We start from the raw sequence: 27,202 nt of genomic DNA, 5'->3' as shown, positions 1-27,202 counted from the left end.
TAAAATATATGAATTGAGCTTGTTAAGTAAGTTATATTTTATATAGTTTGTACCCTCTTCTTGGTGACAAAATTTCTCTCTTTTTATTTTTAATTTTTTTAAAAAATAATATGAATTGAACGAACCAATCGTAACACATCATGATTAACTTATATGATTTACATGTTATATATTTTGGGAAAAAAACTCATTTTATTTAATTTTTTTTTCAATTTAATTCTATCGTTATGTTTGGTTATTTGAGTCAATCCAAATAATTCAGCCTATATCGAGGACTTTATTTGAAAGAACACGAGCCTAAAAATTTGCGAGCCTAGCTAGTACTGTATTGTGTATGTATTGAATTAAAAGCACCCGCCTCCCCAAACCGCCATTTCTACTGGACAGGGGTCGTTGCGTCATTACAATCTTTCAAAGTTTCCGAGGGTATTGGCGTGCTTTGAATGTCCATTTTCACTTTGTTTTTATTTATTCATTATTTTATTTTATTTTTTCAAATCTTTATTTTTTTTTTGTTAACTGTTTTCAGCTCTGAGAAGAAGAGAAAAGGCAAAGACAAAAAAGCTGCTGCTGCTTCCCCCGCCTGCGATCGTTTGCATATATTTTTCTTCTTCTTCTTAATTTTCCTTTCTCAACTTTCTCATCAACCAAACTCCTCCTGTCAGACTCTTCCTTCCTCAACTCCACCTCGTACAATTCTCCTTCCTCCAAGATCTTGCTCTTCAAGTTCTTGCTATCATTTGATCTTCTTGGCCCTGCTGTCTGAATTGCTTCTGCAATCGTCTTCACAGATTGTTCACGGCTTCATCTGCTCTATCTAAGGCTGGTAGATCGGCTGAAGCATAATCGGATAAACTAGGTGCGTTTACGTGTGTCTTTCACCTTGCTTCTGCATTGTTGCTTTTTCAATTTTTATTCCAGTGTCCTCTTGTTGCTGGGAGAAACGATGGAGAAAAAATCGGAAAGGTTGAGATTTGATAACTGGAGTTCCTTTTTTTCTTTAGTGGTCTTTTGTTTTTGGTTTCAACTTGAGGCATTGGAATTCTAGTGAAGTTTTTGCTTTTCTCGTTTCATGGAGGAAAAACTTAGATCAGAATTTTGGACTTTGGTCTTTGGCATACTCAGTTCTGGTAAAACAGATGATCAGCTAGAGCAATTTTTCCAGCATTTTCAAGAAAGAGTTTGCATCTTGAAGACCATTTCGACTTTTAAACGAGTCAAGTATGGGATCGTGAAGTTTTAGATTACGTAAACTTCAAGGTCCTTAGATTAGGTTTGGTGGGCTTTTGCTTTGTCAGATTGATCATGTACAGCTTAGTATGAGGTTAAAGACGTGCCTATGACAATTCAGGAGCACTAAAGAGCGGAGTCTGCATCTTGAATGGGACCTTGTTAAAAGTGGGAAAGGCCTTTTTGCTTCAAAAAGCGAACCCTTTAAATAATAATCTCTCTCTTATTTGCAATTGTTTGAGGGTATCTATTATTTGTGGTGGCAGGGCTGTTTAAGGGAAAATGTCTCAGACATCTGGCCTACTCCCTGCTTACCAGTCTCTGGAAGCATTGCCACCTAATTTTAAGTTCGCAGCCGATCCAACACTTGTTTTTGTGGAAAAACATGAAAACGATGCGCTAGGAAGGGAGGTTTCTGAGGAAGTTCAAGACCTTGCTGGTGATATGGATCTATTTGATGAGGATTCGCCGTATGGTGAAAGAACTACATCATTAGAAAGCAGGCCTTCAGCTGGTGATGATGGCACAGAATCTGCTCCCCAGCCACTCCCCTCAATCTCCTCATCTTCCAATGACCACAAGTGGAGTGATACAACACCTTACGCTTCAAAGAAGGTATTTTTGGCTCTTGATTCCAATTTCACTCTCCTTGTTTTGAAATCAACTAATCTCATTTGTGTCATAACGTTCAGCCCTGAAGTTTGATGACTAACTTAATTATTCTGGGATAATGTCTCAAGCATTATGGAATCAACTCAGCCTTTGTTTTTATTTGGGTGTAAACTTCTTTCTATGATTATTCTGTATTATCAGTGATAAATTAATTCTTATTTCATTTATACAGAAATATTAAGTTACTTCTTCATGTATTTATATATGCTTCTGTTTTTTCTACCTGTTTAAGAAAAGTTTACACTTAAAGAAGTTGTTGGTTATTTATGTTGTTTATAAGATCACACATATCTCACATAACTGTGTTGATTGTATTTAGTAGCCCTTCAGTAATCTTTAATTTAAATTGTTATCTGTCCTATAAAATAGATGTGTTAAAACAGTTGCTGTGCATGCTTCCAAAGTCATAGGACTTATAGGTGGTCGAGCTTTGTAGGTTTTGGAACATCTGTACAAAAAGATGGATGCTTAGAATTGAGTGACTTCTTTTTATTCGTGAAATAGCCTAAGATGCAGAAATAATGTTGGGGAACCATCGGATTCATATTGATTTATGATCTTTTGATGCAGTTTCAAATTTTATTTCAGATTTGGAAACATGGTCAGAATAAGTTGTATATTGAAGAATGAAGATACATGTTAGATTAAGGCAACTCATGCTTAACCATTATAAAGCAACTAGGAAGTAAACAATATAGTACTCATGAATGTTGCGTTGACATATAGGAATTGTTTGCCAATTACTTGGCAAATTTTGAGGGCTGGTATTCACAGATATATGATTTAGCTTTATCCTTCCAAATGTTCAATTTGACTGGTGCCTTATAGGGTGTTGAATTTAGAAACAACTGATGGAAGACATACACATATTGTAGGTGTATTGCCATTAGTATTAACAGCAAAAATCAGTGGCAATTCCCAGTACGAGAAATTTCTGCTTTTTGTTGGCTTTACTATTCTTGTCTTGTCTGCCGAAATTTCTTGGTGAAGAGTAATTCATGCAAAATTAGATGTTCATATCTTATATTTCTTGCCAGTATTTGGGCGTTAAAGAAAAGCATCTGTACTTTTTTTCCTTCAAAGCCTTAGTTTCTGAATATTTTTGGATGCGTATGTAAACATTCGTTGCTCAGGAAAGGATGTGCTTTTTTGATGCTATATATGTTCTTTTTTCTTTTTTTCTTTTTGGTTGATTATTTGTCTGTTAGCCAGGAAAAAAGTTGTTTTGTATGCACGCCATTATTAATTGATAATTAGACATTCATTACTTATCTTCCTTAGTTCTGAAATTCAATGTTTCAGAAGATTCATTCTTGGTTTCGACTTCCAAATGGGAATTGGGAGCTGGGGAAGTTAATATCCACTTCTGGGACTGAATCTGTTATCTCACTGCCTGAAGGGAAAGTAAGAAAAGCTTTAAAATTCAAAAGAGGGGTGCTCTTTATTTTTCATCCCCAACGTCTGATTAGTTATACTCCTTTCCTCCCTTTATTGTAGGTTTTAAAGGTTAAAGCTGAAAGTTTGGTTCCGGCAAACCCTGATATTCTAGATGGAGTGGATGACCTTATGCAGCTTAGTTATTTGAATGAACCCTCAGTTTTATACAATCTGCAATACAGATACATCCGAAATATGATTTATGTAAGCCTCTTCTTCTCTTTGAAGTATTGTCTTCAATTGGTGCCCTCCACCTAATTTAACACCTTTATGTGTATGACTGTCTGCAATTCAGACAAAAGCAGGGCCCGTTTTGGTTGCAATAAACCCGTTTAAGAAAGTCCCTCTGTATGGAAATGATTATATTAAAGCATACGAGAATAAAGCTATGGAGAGCCCTCATGTATATGCCATTACAGACACTGCCATCCGGGAAATGATAAGAGGTTCTTTTTTGTTGTACCTTTCCATATATGTGCATAAATATAGGCTGTAATTGTTAAGAGCTCTGCCAATTTTCTTAAGCACGAAATTCTTACTCTGTCTCTGCATTGTTTTCCAGATGAAGTGAATCAATCTATAATTATAAGGTTAGTAAATTACTGAACTTTTGATAACCTTCATGTAAATCCTCCTTATGAATTCATTTTCTTAAGTAGCTGCTTACCACTTAACTATATCCAACCGCACGACGAAATAGATACCTGGGTCCTGTTTGAGGTGTTGTTTCTTATTTGAATATGAATGTGGCGTTTTCCCCCTGAAGTGTCTGCTTCTTCATCTCAAATTGTTGGATGTTTTACTACATATTTTCTTTGCTGTAAGCTTATGCAATCTGAGTTTTATTTTCTTTGCTTAAGATTTTGCCATAACCTTTCTCTCAATGTTATGGATTGAAATTTGTCATAATCATTGCATTAATTATTATCTACACTTCATTCATGGAAATATGATTGAGCATCATCATTCCTTTCATCTAGTAAAACTAACAATAGAGGATCTGCTCTTAAAATTCTTTATATCTTTCCATATCAAAATAAAATTATAATTTTTATGGATAACTGAGAAATGCACATTCGAAGGGATAAAGACTACACAAAAGAGAGGATAAAATATCTTAAATATTCATGCAGCTGTCCCTGGAGAAACAAAAATACTTGCTTTACCTCAAATGTACAGGTGACCTTATGTATTCCTACAATTTATAGTCAATGATTCTAACTGGATATTTATGTCTTATAAAAATGATTATTTTAAAAACTTTTTTATTTTAATGTCCACTTAAGTGTATCAGCTAACGTGTATATATATATATGTTTTTTTTTTTTACTTTTGAATGCCTGATATGCAATTCCTCCCTTTCCTTGCAACCTTTTATCTTGGACGGTCCTTGCTAATAAGTTCGGCTTTGGGTTTCTATTACAATAGAGGAACTTTGCCAGACTTATTGGATGTGGCGAAAAGAATGAACTCCTTTTTTTACTTCATCTCCCCCCCCCGTTTTGTTGGGCTGAGACTGATCTATTAAATGAATATCAAGGCTTCCTCGTGCTATCATCAGTTCTCTCGGTTTATTGACCTTGTTAACCCTTCTATCTGTGATCATTGAATTGTCTATGCAATTTAAACCGGGATCAGTAAAATAAATTTTACTGTCTACTATTCAGTGGTGAAAGTGGAGCAGGGAAGACTGAGACAGCAAAGATAGCAATGCAGTACTTGGCTGCCCTTGGAGGTGGAAGTGGAATAGAGTATGAGATATTAAAGACTAATCCAATACTAGAAGCCTTTGGTAATGCAAAAACATTGAGAAATGACAACTCAAGTCGTTTTGTAAGACTCCCTACTCTTCATATTGGTTCTTAGTGTACCCTTCATGAGCGTATGGAGCAGTGATTCTCTTCATGCTTAACTTTTGATATTTTATTCTTTTGACGCGGAAAGTTCTCATAGTTTAATGGAATTTGTGACAGGGGAAACTTGTTGAGATTCACTTCAGTGAAACTGGAAAAATATCGGGTGCTAATATTCAAACATGTAAGTTTACTGCTGCATTTGTGGTTTAAACCACATCTTTGATTCCATTTGAAGGCCTTAACTATTATGTTTGTATTCACATGTCGAATCTATGTGGTGTTCCCTGCATAATCATAAACAGTTTTGCTAGAAAAGGTACTTATTCGTTTCTCTGAGCTATGTTTAAGTTTTATTTTGTGCCCTGTACATAACCACGCACTGTTTTGGTTTGGTATTTGAATAGTCTAGAGTAGTCCAATGCAATGAAGGGGAAAGGTCATATCATATTTTCTATCAGCTGTGTGCTGGGGCACCGCCTTCTCTGAGGGGTAACTATCGGCGTTTAACCTTCCTCTTCTCGTCTTTTTATATAATAGTTGCATGTTGTGGACAAAAAGAGTATAGGCTTTTGTGCAGACATTTTATCTGAGGTTGTTCGTGAAGAATAAAACTGTGGCTACAGGTTACAGCATATTTTTTTCTACAGTGGTTGTTCGACTCCAAATTTTTCTTCATATAATCATAGAGCGTAGTGACTTGTAGTGCACCTAATTAATGGGTATTAAACTATATAGATATTTTTATGCTTGGAGTACACCTAAATATTCGACAGAAACAGGTTCATTTTGTCTCAGGTGACCACGGCACTCCTGTCAGATAGTATTTCCGGACTTTAGAAAGCTTTCCCAATTTTTGAACATCGAAAGTATCTCTCAAAAGCCAAGCCACACAAGGAATCGCTAACAATATCACTGGAGTTATGAGTCCCCAAACTTCCTGGAATTTATTCTTAAAATGAAAAACTCTCGCTGAGCCGTAGAAAATAAGCTTTCTGAATATCCTAGCACTAAAGTCAGTGCGATTTACCATAGAAACTTAGATTTCTGAAGGCCACCACATGACGTACAAGGGTTATTGAAGTTTTTGAGAGCAGCAAAGACATTGGCTTTTTGTCATGTTTTTAATAATCCTTTCTTGAACGACCGACAAACTTCTTGCTCCCACTCTTTTATCAGCTTACAAGTGTTTGAGCGCAAGTGACAAACTAAAAAGAATGCTAAATAATCTTCCACGTATGGTGTTTTCATAACTGATTTTTAGTTTTCAAGTTTTGTTCCTTTTTATCTTTATTTTCTCTGTAACATTATTCGTTCAGTAAATTAGCTTGATATGTTTGTCTAATCTATGTATTATTATTGCTCTTATTTTATAACTCAGAGAAGCTAAATCTTCAAAGTGCGGAAGGATACAAATATCTGAGGCAGAGCAATTGTTTTTCCATTACTGGCGTTAATGATGCGGAAGAATTTCGCATAGTCATGGTACACTTTTTTGACGATTACTGTCAGTCAATTTGCTTCCGAATAAGCTCACAAGATTATTAGTCTTCCTTTGACCTTCTACAAAGGTGGTTTAATGTGCATTTGAGCTCATCATAAATTCCAGGAAGCCTTGGATGTTGTCCACATCAACAAAGAAAATCAGGAGAATGTATTTGCAATGCTTGCTGCAGTGTTATGGCTAGGGAACATATCATTCACCGTGATTGATAATGAAAATCATGTTCAACCCGTGGAAGATGAGGGTAAGAAATTTCCAGAACCTCTACTGAAAGTATCTACAGTATATCTTTTCTGTATGATAGACTACAGATCATAATAGCGGCACTCTTGTGGCATTGGAAACCCTGGATCCTACGTGGCAGGCATATAAATTTATATTACGCTTCCATGGATAGTAACACTATTTGTTTGATCTCTAATATTCAAGTTTTGAAAATATTTTATATCCTTCGCTTGCTATAAGTTATTAACTTTGCTTCCGAAGCTTTCATCACATAAGCTGAAGTTGTATTTTCAATTGAACACTTTTAAAGGTTTGTTCAACGTTGCTAAATTGATTGGCTGTGACATTGGAGATCTGAAGTTGACTTTATCAACCCGCAAGATGAAAGTTGGTAACGATAACATTGTCCAAAAGTTGACGCTATCACAGGTAAATTGAGTGTCAAATTGAACAATATAAATGCTTATCGCATTCTTCAATCAGCATTTGGAATTTAGGCAAAATTGATATCAGGATAAATGAAAGGGTAAACATGAATCGCCGTTGATGAGGACTGCTTCATATTTTATCTTTCTCTGCAGTCCAAGCAACATTTAAAGTGTGATTATTTTTGCAGTAGTTCATTGTTATTATACCATTATTAGGGCCGTACGATGTAGCTTATTGGATTTGTATTGATCATTTTTAGGGCCCAAGTTCATTTGTAGTTCAACATCTAAACACATTGAGGGACTTGCGCTTGACACAGTTACATAGGTTATACTGATTAAAGGAGATGAAAAAGGAGAAAACACTATGCTGAACGACATACATAGGTTATACTGATTAAAAAGAAGTGAAAAAGGAGAAAACACTATGTGCTGAACCATATATGGCTCTGTTTGGGTATGCCCAAACTCCATGGAGAAATTATGCACAGCATAGATAGATTGGACGGCCATTGTTTCTGTAATATTCATTATGAATATACCTTGATGATACTTTTGGTTTTCCTCATTAACTTAAGTTTTACATTTTCTTTTCTTCTAGGCAATTGATGCAAGAGATGCTTTGGCAAAGTCAATATATGCAAGTCTCTTTGATTGGCTGGTTGAACAAATAAACAATTCACTTGCTGTTGGTAAAATACGCACTGGTAGATCAATCAGTATTTTAGACATCTATGGATTTGAGTCTTTTGAGGTTTGTTATTATCACGCATTAACTTTTGATTGTGTCTATCTTAAAATCCTTGTCTTGTTTCGATTTTGAAATATTTTTCCTCTTTTGATGCTAGTCATTTGTCTGTTATATCTGCAGAGGAACAGTTTTGAGCAGTTCTGCATAAATTATGCAAATGAGAGATTGCAACAACACTTCAATCGTCACTTATTCAAGTTAGAACAAGAGGTATGGCCCACATGTTTGTGCTGTGTGCATATGACATTAGTGAGAGCTTATGTGAGATCATTAGATAATTTTTTCCATTCTTTTCTTCAAGACCATTTAGCTGCTTCCATGGCCATGGAAACCATCCTATTGAATGCTTCCATAAAAAGATGAAGGTTTATTTTTTACTTTGATTATTGAATGCTTATCTTTAAGCTAAGCATATTCTTGTACTTGTGGATTGAATGCTGTTGTTTCAGGAATATATACAGGATGGCATTGACTGGGCTAAAGTTGAATTTGAAGACAACCAAGACTGTCTTAATCTTTTTGAAAAGGCAAGCTTAATCAGAACAATGTGCTGTGTGGTTTCATTATCAACTGAATTGGAAGTATTTTCTATTAGGTGACTCGGGAATTGGAATGCTGCTGGTTCAGAGCTTGGCTTGTGTGTGCTTTGTATATATCTGTCTCTGTAGTAAAATTAATATCTTGGATGTAATTCTGTATTGATGTCTTGTGGAACTTCCTCAGGAGGATTTTTCTTTTTGGATACTGAATTCTGAACACTTGATGGGTACCTAAGTGGGATGGAGAACCCTACCCCAAAAGCTAGCTACTGAAGTGAGAGAACCAACCCACTTATATATCCTATTGAGTATCCCATACTATTAAATGTGGGACTTGGTATCCTATACTACCAAGTCTCCATCAACACTCTACCTGCATTCTTTTTGGATCTGATTGTTCTTGTAAAGTGTTTTTGTCAAGTCTGTGGTGCTTTGGCAGAAATAGTTCTTCCTCGGTTTAAGTAATGATATTACAGAGAATGGTTAAGAAATGAAATTTGCTATGAAAACTATTATTCTTGTCTAAACCAACATGATATCCAGATTGTTAAGTGAGAACCTGAGCCCCAAAAATTGGAGAGTGAACTAGTTAGCTTCAGAAAATAACAAATTTGTCACTTGTTATTTCTTTTCTCAAGTGTCCCACTAAGGCAATAAGGACTACCATGAAACTAATTTGTCCTTTTCGGAGGACTAACTTTTCACTTGATAATACAGGACCAAATTGTTAGTTTAACATTTATTATTTGCTTGGAACTTTGCCATTAGTGGTTAGAAATTTGAATTATTTTTTCTCATGTTTGTGCAGAAGCCACTGGGGTTACTATCCCTTTTAGATGAGGAGTCTACTTTCCCAAATGGTACAGATTTGACATTTGCTAACAAGCTTAGGCAGCATCTGAATTCAAATTCATGTTTCCAAGGAGAACGAGGCAAGGCCTTTGCTGTGTGTCATTATGCAGGGGAGGTATTACTCTTGTCATTATCATGATTTTATGAATCATATATGTCTGAGATGCTTGTAAGTTGCCATTATACGTGAACATGTCAGTATGATTTACAATGTGAACTTCCAGTAGTGCATTAGGTTTTCTCATCTGGTTTGGACGTGACCACTATGATTTGATGCCTCTGTGTTTGTGGACTTTTTAATATTAAGTGTGTGAGACACTAGATTCTACTAGGTTTGGATCCACGCATTAATTAACCGTAATTTTGATTGAATTTTCATATTCTATAGCTCCTAAATGCCATCTTTTTTCTAAAATGCGAAACAGTTTCACTGCGATAGTTCCACTTGTCCCTCCCCACAGGTCACCTATGATACAACTGGATTTTTGGAGAAGAACAGGGACCTAATGCACTTGGATTCCATTCAACTTTTATCCTCATGTACATGCCAACTTCCTAAGATATTTGCAGCCCATATGCTCTTACAGTCCGAGAAGCCTGTAGTTGGTCCCTTACACAAGTCAGGTGGAGCAGATTCCCAAAAGCTGAGTGTTGCCACAAAATTCAAGGTACATTACCAAATATAGAGCTTTCCAATACTTGAATGATCGTGAAATAGTTTTATGCTTAGCAAACTAGTGTATAGATTCTCCCAGTCTTCAATTTATTGTCAATGTAAATTCTTATATGCTACTGAAGTATTCCTCTTGTTCAATGTTTAAACATTACATTTTCTGGGGAAAGAAAGACTCTCTCATGTATTTGTTAATGGTACTTTTCGAGATCAGACTCGTGAGATGTCAAACTGATGGCCTCTCCACCAAGATGCTCTAAATTGGTCATTTTAATTGTTAAATACTTAATTTAATTCATTTTACATGTAAATATATGCAACATATTTTACTGCAAGAATAGTGCTTGTGGCTTGGTTTTGGTTCTCCAGCATAGGAGAGGGTGCAATTATGCTAATGTTCTTGATAGAAATATGGGAAATATTATTCTAGAAAGAATTAAGTTGCTTTTGTGTTATTTTAATACTTTTGTATGGAGGGAAATTGATCATTAGCTTTATATGGACAAGTTATTAAGGTTTCTTTAATAGGTAGGAAAGATTAGTTTATAACTTGACCAAGTTGGCACTTGTAATGGCTGATTAGTGAAATGGATAGCCAGCCACCGTAACTCCATAATCTCATGTTAACCACATCCGTTGACGTCCGTGTTCCAATAACGTTCCAGTGCTAACAATGAATAATAAACCCATTGCATGTAACCCCTGCCCCTTTTAGTTTCAGATTTTTCAGTATAAATATAGGCTTGTTTCCTCACCATTAGGGACACGACAGAATTATCATGACAAATTCTTTCAGAGAATTTCCTTTCTTTCGGTTTCTATACCAATTTGGTGAATGAATGAATTTCTGAGTTATGTGAATGCTCTCCCCCTCAACCTTGCTTTTCTCTCTCTGTTTCCCTCCTTCTCAGTTTCGTTCCCCTCATCTCTCTTTCTCTGTTCTGTTTCTTCTCCCATTTCCTTTCTGTTTGAGTTAGTGTGAGTGTGAGTGAGTGAGTTTTACATCAGGTTTTCTTTGTAGGAATGAAAATTGTAGTGGTGGGAAGTGGGGTGAAAATTGCCAAGTACCAAAACCATACATTATACTTTGATAAATTATCCATATTTATTCCTTCCCTCCTCCACTCCGTCAACTTTATCAGGCGCATCTTTGGTCTTTAATTTTTCCCCCTTCCGAAATGGTGATATTTTCTCTCTTAAATTGGCTATATAATTTATTGTTGGCGTTTAGAGTCAGCTGTTTCAACTGATGCAACGTTTGGAGAGCACCACACCACATTTTATTCGATGTATTAAGCCTAATAACTTCCAGTCACCGGGATCATATGAGCAAGGGCTTGTACTTCAGCAACTGAGGTGTTGTGGTGTCCTAGAAGTGGTTCGAATATCAAGATCAGGTTTTCCTACTAGAATGTCTCATCAAAAGTTTGCCCGAAGGTATGAAAGAGGAAGTATATAATAGTTCTTATCCTCTCAATTCCTTCCTCACTTTCTCCACACATCTAACCTTTTTCTTGGCTTGGGATTGGTGAATCAGATATGGTTTTCTTCTCCTTGAAAATGTTGCATCTCAGGATCCACTCAGTGTTTCAGTTGCAATTCTGCATCAGTTTAGTATTTTGCCTGAGATGTATCAAGTTGGCTACACAAAATTATTTTTCCGAACAGGACAGGTAAATATAGGTTTATTAGTGTGTTGCATGTTTTAATTATTTTGATTTTTTTTAGTGTATCTTCTAAGGAGACTGATTTAAATTTTTATGAAGATCATGAATGCAGTTGTATTGAATTTATACCAAGAGTTTCCATGATTCTGGAATTGTAGTTGGCATGACCAGCTTAAATTGGAATTTTTGACTGCATACAGGATTTAAATCCTACATTATCCTCCTATACTAATTAAGCAGTGTATTCTACATGTTACATAAATATGGTACAGGTAACAATACTAGCATGGGAAAAGGGAGTTGTATGGATGAAGAATGATTGATATTCGTGGATTTTTTTAATAGAAATAAAAGAATTATTTATGGCAAATGAGTATTTGCTTCTGGATCTTGCTGAGGGTTGCATATTTGTGATTTTGGGTTTTCATTCACGCTGGTACTTGTTTGAACCTGACATCTTTTAATCTCATGTTAGAGTTGCTAGAAAAAAGTAGTTCCTTTTTGTTTGAGAGAAAAGAAAGTCCCCATTACATCTAATTTGGATCTGCTTCGTCAGTCCTTGGAAATATGAACTGGCTGCGAAGTTGTCAGGTTGTATCTAGAGAATACAATGAGGGCCAAAAATTTGAAGAGGGGGAGTATGTAAGTTTATGATATTTCAATATGTCTTCAACATGCCTCTTGAACAAACTGCAGATTGGAGTGCTTGAAGATACTAGGAATCGTACTCTCCATGGCATCTTACGTGTCCAAAGTTGCTTCAGGGGTCACCGAGCACGTTGTTATCACAAGGAGCTTAAGAGAGGAATCACTACTCTCCAGTCATGTACTTCGTTTCTCTCCTCACTATTCTTTCTGCTTCTCATTTTCTCTGGGAACTATATTTTCTTACCTATTCATGCAGTTGTTAGGGGAGAGAAAACAAGAAGGGAATATGCAGCTTCACTTCAGCGACATAGAGCTGCTGTTCTTATACAGACGCAGATGAAAGCAGTATTTGTGAGAAACAGAATGAAGAATATTTGTGATGCTTCGATAGTCATTCAATCAGGTGACTACTCGTTCCCTCCCCACAAGCGACTATCTGCTTGGATATATGTCTCCGTTTCCATTGTTTGTTTGTATGAACTAATGCTCCTTTAGACTGATAGCCGTTGCAATCTGTTTTCAAGTGTGACGGGCACTCCTTTTTCCATGTATCTTTTTTTTCCTTTTTTGTTTCCCCGGCGTACCATGTCATCTTATTTTAACTATATTAAATTGTGGGTTAGTGAGGTGTTTAACAATAAGCCTTATCCCACTAATTGAAGTTAGCTACGTGGATCACAATCAAAATTCCCTTAATTCATTTTAGAAATATGGTACAAAATTGCAAATTAATTATACATCAATTTTTTTTTTTTTTAGTGTAAAACTGCTTTTTCCAGCCTAATGTGTTTATTTTCCCTTTAAAAAAACAAAATATGTTATTATAGGACCTTTTTACAGATAATTCATAAAAATATTTGGTTAAATTTACAGCTATTCGTGGTTCGCTGGCCAGAAGATGCTCAGGAGACATGGGATTGTTGAAATCTATAGGGATGAAGGTATCGTCCTCTTTCGCAATGAATGCTCTCACGGAATGCTTGTGAATATCGCAATGTGATGGCTATAACCTGAAATTATGAACTTGAAAACAGACCAACGAGTCAGACGAAGTGCTAGTCAAGGCTTCTTTCCTGACTGAATTACAGCGTCGGGTACTCAAGGCTGAAGCTGCTCTGAGAGTGAAAAAAGAGGAAAATGACATTCTTCACCAGCGTCTCCAACAGTATGAGAGCCGTTGGTCTGAGTATGAATTGAAGATGAAATCAATGGAAGAAGGGTGGCAGAAACAAATGAGATCCCTGCAATCTAGCCTCTCCATTGCAAAAAAGAGCTTAGCAATTGATGATTCCGCGAGAAATTCGGATGCCTCTGTCAATGCAAGTGATGAGAGAGATTACAGTTCAGATATAGGAAGCAACCATAGGCGCCAAGAAAGCAGCTCAAGTGTAGGAAATTATCACAGACGCCAAGAAAGCAATGGGTTTAGATCAATGGGTGCAGGTTTGAACGTCATAGGTGGGTTGGCTCATGAATTGGAGCAGAGGCGTCAAGTGTTTGGTGATGATGCCAAGTTCTTGGTTGAGGTGAAATCCGGTCAAGTGGAGGCAAATTTGAATCCAGACCAGGAGCTTAGAAGGTTGAAACACACGTTTGAAGCTTGGAAGAAAGATTATGCGGCGAGACTACGTGAAACAAAGGCAATTTTACATAAGCTTGGAACTGAAGAAGGTGCAATTGACAAAGTGAAGAAAAGGTGGTGGGGAAGAAGGAACAGTACGAGGTTTGGTTGATTCTTTTTCTGGTATTTTTCATTTTGGTCTTTGCACTGTTTCTAGCGCGTGACCAACTATTATATATTGAAATATCGGGAAAATTACAATAGGGAAGATAGAATAGGAGTGGCAGGAATTATTCAAGGGCTATTGATTTTATTTTTTTGCCTTCACTATAATTGGGCTAGTTGTTGCTAGCCGCGTGCCTTTTTTTAATTTATTTTCGGTTGAGAAATTACTGCACGAGAGGAATTGGTGATAGCGAGTTGTTCATTGGAAAACAGTGATTCATGCTACATCTATCTTCACCCCCACAATTGTATGTTTCAAGAATTCTATATCAGTTATGTTGCGTCGGACCAAAAGGTGTGCTATCAAGTGTCAAGCATGCAGATTGGCCGAGCGGCGGGCGGGAAATCTTTGTATACCACTTTCTCTCTCTCTTTTCATGTTATATATCTAGAAAATAGAAATTCATATATTGTAGGTTCCCATATGAAATTATTTGCATTGATCGATACAGCACAAATGCATATCCATCCAGTTGACGACAAAACTTGGAATGATTTTGAAGGCACTGTTAACCTAAAGAATATGAAGATGTAATTTTTCAGTGACGATGTTTATGATGTAATGGAGTTTTAACTTCTAAGAAAAAGGGCTTTTACTTTGGAAAATAAAACCTCGATTTTTCACCCAACAACTTATATTACAGTGTTTCAAGTCTGTAGGAAGAGCGAGTGCATGTTTGATATGCAAAAAAATATTTTATAAAAGGAAATGGAGAATCTATCTAGAGGAAAAATGGAATATGTGCATTTATCATTTCCTTTTTTAAAAAATATTTTTCTGTCTACCATACGTTGTATAAATTCTTCATCCATAGAGAGACAGTTCATGTCTGAACAAAATATTGGGAGAGAGAAGGAACAGAAAATCTTGCGTAAGCGAATTTGGATGTTAACTATACATTTGATTGGGTTAGCTCACGAGAAAAGTTTTGTGAAAACAACCTCCACAGAGGCAAAGTCCAAGTCAAAGCCATAACTCTGTCCTCCATACTGCACATACATATACTCCTTAGGGGATGAGGGAGGAGGAAGGATTTCAGAGATATGGGGTAAATCTGATCTAGGTGGGGCCAACGTTTCTGTCTTCCTCATAGTGTAGTAGACATCAGCTAAAAGAAGCCATACAAGATCAGGATCAATAGACGCAAGTCCATGAAGGGCTTTCAGAGATGCCTCACGAAGTCCAACAACCCCACTACATGCCATCCCTACCACCAGGCCACTTACCTTCTTCAGAACACTATCTAATGATGAGGCACTCCTCTTATCAAGGCACAAATCAGCTATCATATTCAGCACTGCAATCTGAACCTTGAGACTGGAACCCTCAGCTACTGAATCCTCTGAAGCTATGGGACTGCTTCTATAAGGGAGTTGTAAGCGGACCTTCTCATCTCTGGCATTGCCTTTTTTGTGAAATGGGGACATGCTTAAAAGCTTCCAGAAGTGTGTCCCATCAGTGAGGAAACGACGCGTGAAGAAGCTTCCACCGCAGAGTAGCACTAGGTTACTGATAGTATTCAAGCATCTCCGGACAGCCTGCCAATGAGTAAATTCAACAAACAGTAATGGGCAAGCCATACTACATAAATCAAATGGTCAAAAGCATACATCGAGAAGTTTTGTGATGAGGAGGGGAATTGCATGCAAGAATTGCTAGATTAATAAAGACAAGAGAATCAAGTTATCATTTACATTAAAACATGGAAATTAGAATTCAAAATCCCCCTTTGCAGAAACGAATGAGCATGAAATTAGGATTTCTCACCACTGGGTTCTTGTTCCGAATACAAGCAACCAGGAATGGCCATATCTTGTTCATTGCAGGAAGCAACCTGTTTTCGTCAGTCCCTTCTTCAACAGCATCCAAAGTATCCTTCAACCAATACAATGATTGTGACTGCACGGCTTCATCCATTGATTCTTTTGTTTCTCTTTCATGTTTGTATGCTGCTTCCACTTCTGCTAAAGCCAACATTCCACCCTTGGACCAGAAAAGATAATTGAATTACGCATCTGAATTTTCATCATTTTCCTTTGATAAGGAAGACTTAATACACCAAATAACAGCAGACAAACGTTCAGTCACTAATATATTTTAAAAAACAAAAAAACTGCATCAACGTCCAAAATTGGTTCAATATCTAACCAATTTTCCGGATACCCGGAAAGTCGCAGATGATGCGTACATCCTTATATCATTTGTTATATGATTGGAAGATAAGTAGAAGAATTTCCAACATGAAATACCTCAATTATGTCCAGGGCTGCCAAGCAAGTCTCTTGCTTCAATGAAGCTATAAGGGGGGTTGCTGTAGTGATACACGAACTAGCAATAGAACCAACCGTTCTTCTATATCTTCTGGAATCATTCAGCTTGAATAAAATGGCCTCCCACTGGTCTAAAAACATAACATTTCCATCAGCAGAATTTAAAAAACCTTCATTTCCAAAAGAGAGAGAGATAGTATGATCTGCTACTAGTTAATGGAGGAGGAACGAGTCTTTATATGCTAATATTATTGACATAGTCAAGGACACTAGAAATAAAGTCATACATTTCCAGAAGACAAATCCCAGCAGAAGGGAAGGGCTAAATGTCAAGGTTAATAAGCTTTTACCTTTTTTTCACCCATCAGAGCACTTGTAGTAATTTACAATTAGATCCTGTAGTTAGGTGCTCGTTTGTGTCACATGAGAATTATTTCTCAGGAATTTCCCTAAGTTTGAATTTTCATTTGTGTTTAATAGTGATCTGTTAAAACCATGGCTCCAAGGACCTGAACTTCTAGGTCTCCATATATGGTCACTTCTACTATTTATATCTAAGAAATGCAAGTACTGAAATGTAACGAACAAATGTCCACTTTTTTTTCCTTTTCAAATAAAGAACCATCCGGTATTTGATATTATAGATTAAACTGAATTTCAATTGAGTTGAGCCTCAGATAAGGTAAGTTCCACAAATGTGGCGTTTCCGAACTTAAAACCCAATGTTAAGTCCCTTATCAATCAATCTAACAAGCATTTGTAACAAATATCTGCCTTAATATCACAGTAATGAGAAGCAGGTAAAATCTAACAAAGAGGACCATACATATATGAAGAGGATCTCATCACTTTCTTGTCACAACTCTATTATGACTGAAATATAAGATCTGAATGAATTTTATATTCAAGTTTTAAAAAATCCAATATTCAAAATCAATTATCTTAAAGAACTTAAAAAACAATAATGCCATAAGTCAACAGCAATTTTTTGACCTTCTTTTTGTTCCTTTGCACATGAAATTATAGACCTGACATATACAGCAAATGACTCTGCTTGAGGGGTCAACAAGCAAGCTTCCTGCCTTGAAGCCTTGGCAATTTCAGCTACAGCCTGAAATCAACAAATTTAAAAGACCTTTGGCTGGTACTACCATTGACTAGATTTCATTCATATCAAGTTATGCAAATCCACATGCTTAAAGACATAAAGTTCATCACAAAAAGGATAGGCATAGGAGTTTACCCTAAATCAAGAGTGGTATAAACAAGTGGAATTATCATTATTTCAAACACTAGCTTCAACGAATCAGAATTCAGAGGTTATATTTGAGAATACTGGTTGCAAGAAGATTTGAGAGAGAAAGACAATAGACAGATAATGATTTGGATTGACCAGGATTTGTTCTCTCTCATTGGTTAATGGATTATAGCATGCATCAATCACTGCACCCCAAACATATAATACCTGTGATGGAGGCTTGGAAATTTGGAAAACTAAATCCCACATTGAGTAATATGGGATACTCAATAGATATTTAAGTGGGTTGGTTCTCCCACCTTAACAACTAGCTTTTGGGGTAGAGTTCTTCATTTCGCATCCTATTTAAGTACCCATTACTTGGTACTAGAGTCAGGTTGTTGGTGGTTCCAAAGAGAGTTACCCACAGAGGGCTCTAGCCAGCATTGATAGTAGGGGATACTAAGTCCCACAATTAGTAGTATGGGATGTTTAATGGAATATTTAAGTGGGTTGGTTTTCCCACTTCAACAACTAGCTTTTAGGATAGAGTTCTCCATCCCACTTAAATACCCATCAGCCTATAAAAATACTTCTGCATACATATGTGCACACTTAGATGGAAAGTGAGGGAGAAAGAATGAGATGGTAACAGACCTTTAAGAAGGGAATGGTTAAATCAGGATGCTGATGCCTACCAAGTATCTCGAGCTCCATTGACACAGAGCGCATCTGTTTGATTGAACATCATTTGACCACAAGATCACAACTCAAGAACTCCAAGCATGTTAAAGATAATTCTTTACTATGCACCTCAACAAAAGGAACAAAACAGTGACATAATTGATAGTACGAAGCAACACAACTTTGAAACATGTCAAAATAAATACCACCATTATAGTCATACAATGCTCAATAGATGTGTGCATTGTTGGGAAAACCTGCCTATCTTTTAAGCGCAGGATTGGAAACATTAGATAATTGGAATGGCAAAAAAATTATCATATCATACTACGAAGTCAAAATAATTGCTTGGTTACAGCAATCAGAATCGAGGGCATGGTAATACCGGTTCCTCTAGAAGAGGCAATATCTTAGAAGCCACTCCAATGTAGGAAAGTATAGAAGCTAGCACATTTGGCACATGATGGTTAAGGTCCAAATGACACAACTGTCGGCATATTGAATCAACGACATAGTCTGCATTTTCCAGAACTAGCTGTCCAACCTACATGAATGAATGCATGATAGTCATACAAGGAAAATATGGGAGAAATATATCCAAGTTTCAAACAGAGAAACTAACTGTTGAATAGCCATATGTGGTGGAAAGTATATGCAAGACACAGTCTGCAGCATTTCTAACTTGGAAACTTGGAGAGCTGAGATTCTCAAGCAACAAATAAAGAGATGAATGAAGAAACCCACTTGAAGCAAAATCTCTTCCAAGACATAGATTGAAGATTCCTAGTCCATCAATAATAACCTGTTCCAAATAAATGAAGCTATATCTTATTCAGTACAGGTGATCATATAATGAAAGGACCACAAATTACAGAGAATAAATAGACAGTCAAAAGGGAAATATGAATTTCCTCATGTAGCATCGCAGTGTCCTGGAAAAAGTATGGGCTAAGTTCTTCATCTTCAACATTAAGACGCATCTCCACAGACCTGTAGTTGACTGGAACACTCCAAACCTCAGCAGATAAATACTCGTGCAAGATCCCACCAATGCAATCCACTAAATGACTTCTTACACCTTCATCCTGTGGCATCTTCCAAACAGATTCATGAAGTGCACAATCAAGTTTGAAAGACTGAGCATGAACGCCTTCCCTTTTCGTGGCAGATCTATGAAACATTCTAGCAAAATCATTAATAGCTTGATCAGATAGACCAAACATTATCTCATTGAGCATGCATGCAGCTGTGCTTGCTTTCCGCAATAGCTGTCCTGAACCATTTCTCTCATACCAAGATTGCCAGCTTTCTTTATTGTAATCTTTCATACGGAGATCAGAAACCAATTTACGGATGTAACCAAGTAGAGTCTCAGTCACATATGACAGAAGCCCTTCACTTCTACTATCTAGGGACAACACACAAATGTAATGAGTGTGGGTACTAGTTATAGATTCACAGTCTGAGAGGCACGAGAAAAACATTGAATTAGAAATCACCTGCCACTAAAGATAATCCAACAAGTCTGAGAATCCTAGCAAGAGATTGGTACAGTTTAACACTACCCACATTACCAAACCAAGGGGGCATACGAGGAAGCTCATAGCCCTCTGCTTTTGTAGGTTTTTGTCCAATATTTTCCTCAATATGGCTGTACTTTGGAGCTTCCAACAAACCAGCGTTCATAATAGGAAGACCATGACATAAGAAATTAACACCAGATTTCAACTCATCAACAGAGGGTAGGTACCCCAATGTTGATGATCTTGAAATGATTTTGTCAAGTGAACCAGAGAACTCTGATCTATGGCCAAGGCATGCGGCAAATACATCCAGGAATCTAGCAGCTCCCACCTAATCAGTTACATGCGAAAGGATAAACGTCAACAACAAGAAATAGGATTAAGAAATGCATGAATATAAGATGTGCTAGTTATATACAGAAAGCAAGTTTGTTCAAGCAATAATTTAATGGCATAACCAAACATGAAACTAATTATTGCAAACTAACTTCATCCAGAATCAACTATCACATTAGAGAGTATTCCCAAAGCAGAAAAAATACAGCAATCCAAAATAATAATCATACTGTTTCTATATATACTACATAACAAATAACAGGCAGTTGATATGTTTTTTTTACTCTCGTTGAAATTGCAAGATACTACAATTTTGCATCGTAATGCATAATCAGTAGCCAGCACATACAAATCCGAAAAACAGAAATCTATAAAAGAACATAAGAAATATTACAATGGGAGAACATACAGGAGACTGAAGTTGATTAACTATCAGACGAGGACCAGAATAATATATTATCACTAATAACTGTTGCGCATTCAACATTGCATGGGACTCCTCATTGCCAAGCACCACTTTTGGAAGCTTTTCAACATGCCTAATTTCAAAGAGGTATCAGGAAGAGAAAAGGGAAAACCATCAAGAGTTAAGCAACCTGCATTCAAAAAAAAAAAAATTACCTGCTAAATATTTCAGAAGCATCTTGTTCTAGAGGAGGCTCCCAGTTCAGAGAGGATAAATATTCAAGAAACTCTTGAGCAGTAGAAGATACATCATCATAATCATCAACAACTAAAGCACATAAGCACTCCTGCATAATTAACAAAATGAAGATTAAAATGAAAAAACAAAGAAAAAGAGACCAAATGAGGACAAATATCCTCTAAATGTCAATCAAGAAAACTGTTGAGGACAAAAAACCTATCAGAATTAATTTCCATGTAACCAGTTCAGAGCTCACCAAAAGCATCAGTCTACTCTCTCCCAGAGTGTAGTGGCAGTTCAATAGAAGTCCTTGTACAGCATTAACAAGTCCCTTTCTCACCTTTTTAGAAGGGTGAATGCAGATCTGAAATTCAGTAATTTCACCAATTACATTAAAAAACAACAATAACAAGCCATTAAAGCAATACATTTAGACGCACGCATGCACAAATGCAAGTATGAATACAAACAACTGGAAGACAGTAAAAAGGCCAAGCAAATAAATTTCCTTAAATAATAAGTGGGAGCATACATGTGGAAATGTTACAGTCAACAACTTCTTTAAATGTGCTGATGTTTTCTCCAACCAATCTTTTGTTCGATTCACATGCAAAGATCCAATCCCTTTACTACAATCAGCACTCCCCATTTCTTGCAGGTCAGGTTTTGAACAAGGGATTTTCCCCAACTTCCCCCTTGTATCTTCAATCACTTCATTTTGAAGTTGAGCTTTAACAGGCAAGCAACGGAGCTCCTCCAAAAGAGACACAGTGGATACAGAGCTATCAGAACCAGAGTTAGATGAAGGTTCAATACCCAGGATCGGTGCATTAGCATCATCAGTGAGAACTATCATAAGATACTCGGTCAACCCTCTAATTGCTTGATCAATAGCCTCTGCACTTCCAGCTGCACCACTCATCATTGTTTTTGCACTGTGCAAAACTTTGGCAAATTGACTAACAACACCAGGTAAAAAGAAGGCTAATGCATCTGCAGTACCGACCTGCAAAAATTCAGTCAGATTCCCTTGTAATAGAAGAATTTATGAGTTCAAGAAGAAATTACTTAAACAGACCACAAGAAGGAGAAAAGATCACAAAAAAGGGTAAAAAAATTTAGCTCAACAGAGATCTCCAATTTCCCAGCTTAAAAAACAACACCCCCCCGCCCCAAAAATCACGCTTATCTGATCCAATAGCCTACAGAATCTAACTATGTGCACCAAACGCCTGCAGAAAAGAAATTTTCCACAAAACCTTGCAAATTGTTCAAAGATCCTGTTTAATACACTACCTTAGCCACCAGCAAGCGCAGAGTTCTGAAGGCTTCAATTCTCAGCCTTGCAGAGCCTCGATGTCCTCTCGCAGCCTCTGTATCTGCAGCCTTTTCAATAAAACCAGGTATTACAAACTTCCAAAGTATGATTTAACCAAATTTTGACAAAAGAAAAGGCATGTCCTCATATAGGTTCCTTTAAAGAAATTGTTTTCTACTTATTCTTAAAATTGTCTTGCACTATGGAGAGAATGCTTAAATACCAGTGACAAATTTTGGTTATTTTGTTATTAAATGAAATTTAGGAAACAAAGTGGGAAATTTCATTGTTTTAAACTGAATTCCCACTGGAATTTTCGTGGGAATACCCAAAAACAAAAGAATCAACATACTTTAAGAAGAAGAGACAGCCAGTGTCCAATAGCTGCTGATGCAGCTTGAGAACGAAGAAAAGCAAGTAAACAGACTTCTGATTCTGCAGTAGATTTGAAAGATTTCCAAAGAGGTGCATCGTCTGTATCCTCTGAAAGTGCAGGCAAACCAGGAATTTGTTCACATAAACAAGACTCATCAGAACAGGAATGTAAACTCAGAAGCAGTGCCCTAAAACACAAGATAATTCCTTCACGAAGCTCCTCTGAAGCCTGAGATGGTGAAAGCAAAGCCCCATACGTTAATTTCTTTAGCAGCACAACCATCTGTTAAGGAATGTTATCACAGTTCAGTTTCATCAACTCGATCCCACTTGTGTAAATAAACATCACTGCTCAATTTGAATAGCATCTCAAGTTTTCAATATGGCCTCTGCAGTGTATTTTCACTAACAAAACAAGCATGCAGCAAGGGGAAACTTAACAAAAGACTATTCCTACCTTTTAATATGTTTGAGACAATGAAACACTTACTCATCTTCACTGACTATGCATTACTTCATGCCTTTTAGATGATAAAGAATTTGTACTTCATACAATTGCAAGTCCGGGACAGTTAAAAGCTTATTGATTCTCATTGACCATGCATTGCTTCAAGACTTTCAAATGATTTTTTTTTTTTTTTTGCTTAATACAATTACAAGTTACTAGCAAACATAAACAAAATACAACTTCTGCTTTAACACTTGAGAGTATTATACTTTGCACATCATTCTATCTCATGTATAAAATTATGGAGCAGAATATAATCCCAGTAACTTAAAAAGCATTTGAATCAAAGTAATTTTATGCTATATATTGATAAAAAAAAAAAAATATATATATATATAGGTAAAGCTTACAAGATAAAGAATGTAAAACCACCTAAGTGAGTTTTTAAATAGCATAACACAAAAAATTGATTAAAACTCCAATAGTGGTAACAAGTATCTCCATCTTGCTGAATATACATAAGTGGGATTCTGTTTAATAAACCATGAGCAAAACCAAAAGGAGGCCAATATGAACATGAGCTCTAATAGTATACATTTATATAACAATAATGCACTAGAAATCTTTATTTTTTCCCAGTTTTAAACTTATATGGAAAGTAGTTCCCCATATTAGAGCAATTCGGGTGAACCAAGCTAACTCGGAGTCAGGCTTACTTAGTTTGGGCTTAAAAATTAAAATACTCTAACATATTAAAAAAAGGGAGAATCACATCCAAGGACCGTTCAAGCAAATTATTCACCGACAAGGGTTAACAAGTCCCATTTGAAAAAAAACAAGTTGTGTACCCATTTTTAACAACAATCCATTTTGTATTGGTCCTTGTCTGTGAATAACTTTTTTAAGTGATCCTTAGATATGATTCTCCCTTCAAAAAACCCATATAGTCAAACCTGACCCTAACCCCTCGGGCTCTTAGACTTGTTCGAGCTGGCCTGAATACCCAAATTGTTAAATATTATTACTATTTTATTTTTATGCAATTTCAATTTTTATTTTAAAAAATAATATTTTCAATTTTTTATCTTATTTGTACATTATTTTATAAATAATAAAAAAAAATTCAAGTATTTGAGGCTAAACATTGTCAGGTTCGGGCTTGGCTTGGATTTATTTAGGTTTATTTGGGCAGCCTGAATAAGCTCGAAGTAAAGAAAATTTTCTAAATTCTCAACCCAACCTTAAGATTTTTTGGACTTATTTGGGCCGGCCCATCAAATTTGGCCTAAATTACTGCCTCTATCCTGTATTTTCTTCTAAAGCACGGTGAGTGTGTGCTTTGGGGACCAAAAATTCAATTCTTAGAATTGAAAACCAAAATACTTTACAAATTCCTCGTTTCATTATGTTCAGTGCAGCATCATCATGCATCAAGAGAGGGTTTCCACATTTTTCCAAAGCCCATTTCTATTTGATTAATTTCTTCTGCTCTCATTTTCTTATGTTAAAATGGTCAGAGTCAATTACCCCAATTGCATATCCTCAACATATAGTTATTCAGATGTAGTTCAGTAACATATAAAATATAAAATGAAAAGTAAATAAAGGCTCAAAGCAGCTTTTCAGATATTTGTATTGCAGTTATAAAAAAATTGTGAAGGAAAATCAACTGACCTGATCCACGGATTTCAAATGACACTTCCTCAGAAGTTCCTCTAAACAATTAACCACACCTTCTGCCACAATATCGCTCACTCGATTAGGCACTTTTGGCACATCAGACATAGTAAACTTTTCTGTAGAGTCTAATTTTGGCATAGATCTGCATTCAATTGCAGCATCCAGGAGCAAAAGTAATGGGAACAAAGTGTAACTGGAAAAAAAAAGTATATATTTAAAAGTTACATAAGGCTGGAGTAAGCAACAAACTATCATACAAAAAGAACCAACGGAATTCAACAAGCAAAGCTTCATGATTTAAATCATGACATCTTATATTAAAGCAGAGAAAAGTTTGGAAAACACTGAAACAGATGTCCATTTCAACTGTATTTCCATAAAGGTCCAACAAGCTCAGAATCATCATACTCATCTTTCGCGTCATATCCATATAAAATATGTCTACATATTGACCACATAAAAAACATGCCTGGCCACGAATGATTATTTTTACACAACTATTATCAGATTTGAATGTCATCGGGTCATATGGGGTGCCTCTCCCAATGTATCATTTTTATTTTCCTGGTAAAAACATTTCAGAGAATGGCACAATGCCCAAATGGGACAGGATAAAATTGAGTCAAAACGTTGTGGATTCGCGAAGTGAAGGGATTGGAAAGCCCTTTAAAGCCAATTTTCGTGTAAATTTTCCATTTTTTTCCTCTTATCATGTTCTGGGAGGATTACTTCTCCTGTGTTGATGTATTGCCTTCTAGTCTCGTCAATGAACTGTTTCTGTCCACACAAAAAATGGCTTGAAAAGGATTTATCTGCACTATCCTCAACCAAAAGCACGATCACCATCAAGATTTAGCAACATAATTAAAACATATCAATCGTGAATTTAATAGACAATGAAATCGAACGCAAACATTAGAAAGCCCCAGTCTTTTCATGGCCATTTCATCCTTTTTTATACATTTAGTATAAATCTCAGTAAATTGCTACCTCATCATAGTATTGAAAGTTATGCTAGTATAAAGAAGAAATTTTCTTTAAATAAATAAGACTTAAGGTGGGTGATGCATGAATATGTAAAGATTTCTATGTAAGTAGTCATACTCGACGAAGGGCTGTAAAGTACTGGATGAAGAACTCTGAAGAAAATGACGAAACGCAGGGATTACAGAAGCATGCTTCTTGGGGTTCCGCACAAGCTCCAGAAGCTCTAAACAGAAAGATTTTAACTGTAGGAAGGCGCTGCTTCTAAGCGCTTCGCCTTGTTGACCACCTTCTAATTCTCCTATGCCTAACCCCTCAATTATTTTCTCAATATCTTCCATCGGAAGCACTATTTTTTGCTTCCAATGGATTGTAAATGTAACAACGGAAATTCTGAGCGATTAGTTCGGTCCAAAAATGAAATCTTTCAGTTCGAGCCAAGCATTGCGTAGCCTTTAACGAAGAGGTCAGTGTTATATACAATTCGGCTTTCTTCTCCCGCCCCCGTCTCCGCGTTGGATGGACTCTGGAGTTGGTTCTAGAGCCATTTTAACTTGGAAGTCAGAAATTTTTAAAATATTCTTCTTTTACATGTTTCTACTACCGGAAAAATGTCAATACTTAAGTATTAAAATTCTTTCTAGTTAATAAATTTCAACAGGAATGACAATTTGTAAGTTGTATTTAAGAAGTAATGATTTTTTTCTTGAAACATGAAATCATACATCAAAACCCAAAAATCATGTTTACCCAAAAAATAAATCACCTAAATTTTCTTATCAATTCATCACCTTCAAACAACAATGCCGCTTTAGGTGAGAAAAAAACATTTGATCAGTTACAAGTATGTACGTGTGTATAGTAGTGGCAGACCTACACAAACATGAGGGTGGGCAATTGCCCCCCTCAATTTCACTATATATATATATATATATATATGAACTGAGTTTTGATTTATTCTTATTGATATGTTAATTTTGAACCTACTGAGAGGAACCAAGGAAGAGGAAGAGAGAGGAGAGAACACTTGGATTTAGGTGAAGAATTAGGAGTGCAAAATGTGGAGAAGAGGAAGTATAATTGAATTGAAAACTTTAGATTTAAAAGATTAGAAAGAGCGAAATTGATGATAAGATCATAAAAATTTAGAACCGTTGATAGTAAAGGAGAATTGTGATTTTAGAATAATTTAAGCATTATAAATGATTATTTTTATTGAGACTTAATTTTATTTGAAACAGTTTAATTATTATATTTTTAGTGAAATTATTTATTTTATTTTTTTAAAATTTTTATATATTTTTACTAAAATCATTTATATAGTTGAAAATAATTTTTGATCTTTGCATCTTCAATTTATTGTTTAATATTTTTAACCAATTAAGTTGTTATATGTGATAGAGATTTCATTATTATTTAAATTTAAATAAATAAA

At 36.0% G+C, this 27,202-nt stretch overlaps 2 protein-coding genes across 6 annotated transcripts; one reads left to right on the top strand and one right to left on the bottom strand.

The window, feature by feature from the left end:
• The first annotated feature begins 540 nt into the window (after nt 1-540).
• Nucleotides 541-14,811, top strand: LOC129311072 (myosin-1-like). Of its 3 annotated transcripts, none has more exons than XM_054953039.1 (24): nt 541-859; nt 1,497-1,845; nt 3,208-3,306; nt 3,400-3,543; nt 3,635-3,785; nt 3,902-3,929; nt 5,007-5,172; nt 5,313-5,376; nt 5,498-5,511; nt 5,600-5,684; nt 6,574-6,677; nt 6,802-6,940; nt 7,232-7,350; nt 7,951-8,103; nt 8,221-8,310; nt 8,550-8,627; nt 9,448-9,606; nt 9,953-10,159; nt 11,396-11,601; nt 11,702-11,837; nt 12,528-12,657; nt 12,736-12,882; nt 13,353-13,420; nt 13,514-14,811. In XM_054953039.1, exons 2-24 carry the CDS (start codon nt 1,513-1,515, stop codon nt 14,210-14,212), a joined length of 3,519 nt encoding a protein of 1,172 aa, XP_054809014.1. In that variant the 5' UTR covers nt 541-859; nt 1,497-1,512; the 3' UTR covers nt 14,213-14,811. The 3 variants fall into 3 exon arrangements, with proteins under 3 accessions (XP_054809014.1, XP_054809015.1, XP_054809013.1); XM_054953040.1 differs by having other exon boundaries at nt 3,205-3,306; nt 11,477-11,601; XM_054953038.1 differs by having other exon boundaries at nt 3,205-3,306.
• A 302-nt stretch (nt 14,812-15,113) lies between these two features.
• Nucleotides 15,114-26,287, bottom strand: LOC129311171 (uncharacterized). Of its 3 annotated transcripts, none has more exons than XM_054953239.1 (17): nt 25,888-26,287; nt 24,778-24,976; nt 22,633-22,938; nt 22,259-22,348; nt 21,495-21,968; nt 21,219-21,326; nt 20,938-21,068; nt 20,711-20,855; nt 19,957-20,311; nt 19,371-19,865; nt 19,080-19,261; nt 18,843-19,001; nt 18,431-18,505; nt 17,530-17,647; nt 16,516-16,667; nt 16,034-16,249; nt 15,114-15,804 (listed from the first exon to the last, which is right to left on the bottom strand). In XM_054953239.1, exons 1-17 carry the CDS (start codon nt 26,106-26,108, stop codon nt 15,181-15,183), a joined length of 4,050 nt encoding a protein of 1,349 aa, XP_054809214.1. In that variant the 5' UTR covers nt 26,109-26,287; the 3' UTR covers nt 15,114-15,180. The 3 variants fall into 3 exon arrangements, with proteins under 3 accessions (XP_054809214.1, XP_054809216.1, XP_054809215.1); XM_054953241.1 differs by having other exon boundaries at nt 19,080-19,213; nt 19,320-19,865; nt 20,726-20,855; XM_054953240.1 differs by having other exon boundaries at nt 20,726-20,855.
• Nucleotides 26,288-27,202: the final 915 nt, after the last annotated feature.

The sequence above is a fragment of the Prosopis cineraria genome, unplaced genomic scaffold (genome assembly GCF_029017545.1).
Source record: "Prosopis cineraria cultivar Desert tree isolate PC_DT_omini unplaced genomic scaffold, ASM2901754v1 PC5, whole genome shotgun sequence".
NCBI classification, from domain to species: Eukaryota; Viridiplantae; Streptophyta; class Magnoliopsida; order Fabales; family Fabaceae; genus Prosopis; species Prosopis cineraria.
The sequence above is the reverse complement of the archived record's forward strand: the minus strand, read 5'-3'. Positions and strand labels throughout refer to the sequence as shown.

Bases quoted from the DNA above. Each gene is read 5' to 3' on its own strand.
- LOC129311171 (XM_054953239.1), bottom strand. From the start codon at position 26,108: ATGGAAGATATTGAGAAAATAATTGAGGGGTTAGGCATAGGAGAATTA. The intron at 22,939-24,777 runs GTCAGTTGATTT...ATTCCTTAACAG, and splicing joins ATTTGAAATCCGTGGATCAG to ATGGTTGTGCTGCTAAAGAA. The intron at 19,866-19,956 runs GTGATTTCTAAT...TGTTGTCCCTAG, and splicing joins TGGATTATCTTTAGTGGCAG to ATAGTAGAAGTGAAGGGCTT.
- LOC129311072 (XM_054953038.1), top strand. From the start codon at position 1,513: ATGTCTCAGACATCTGGCCTACTCCCTGCTTACCAGTCTCTGGAAGCA. The intron at 6,941-7,231 runs GTAAGAAATTTC...ACACTTTTAAAG, and splicing joins TCAACCCGTGGAAGATGAGG to GTTTGTTCAACGTTGCTAAA. The intron at 11,838-12,527 runs GTAAATATAGGT...AACAAACTGCAG, and splicing joins TATTTTTCCGAACAGGACAG to ATTGGAGTGCTTGAAGATAC.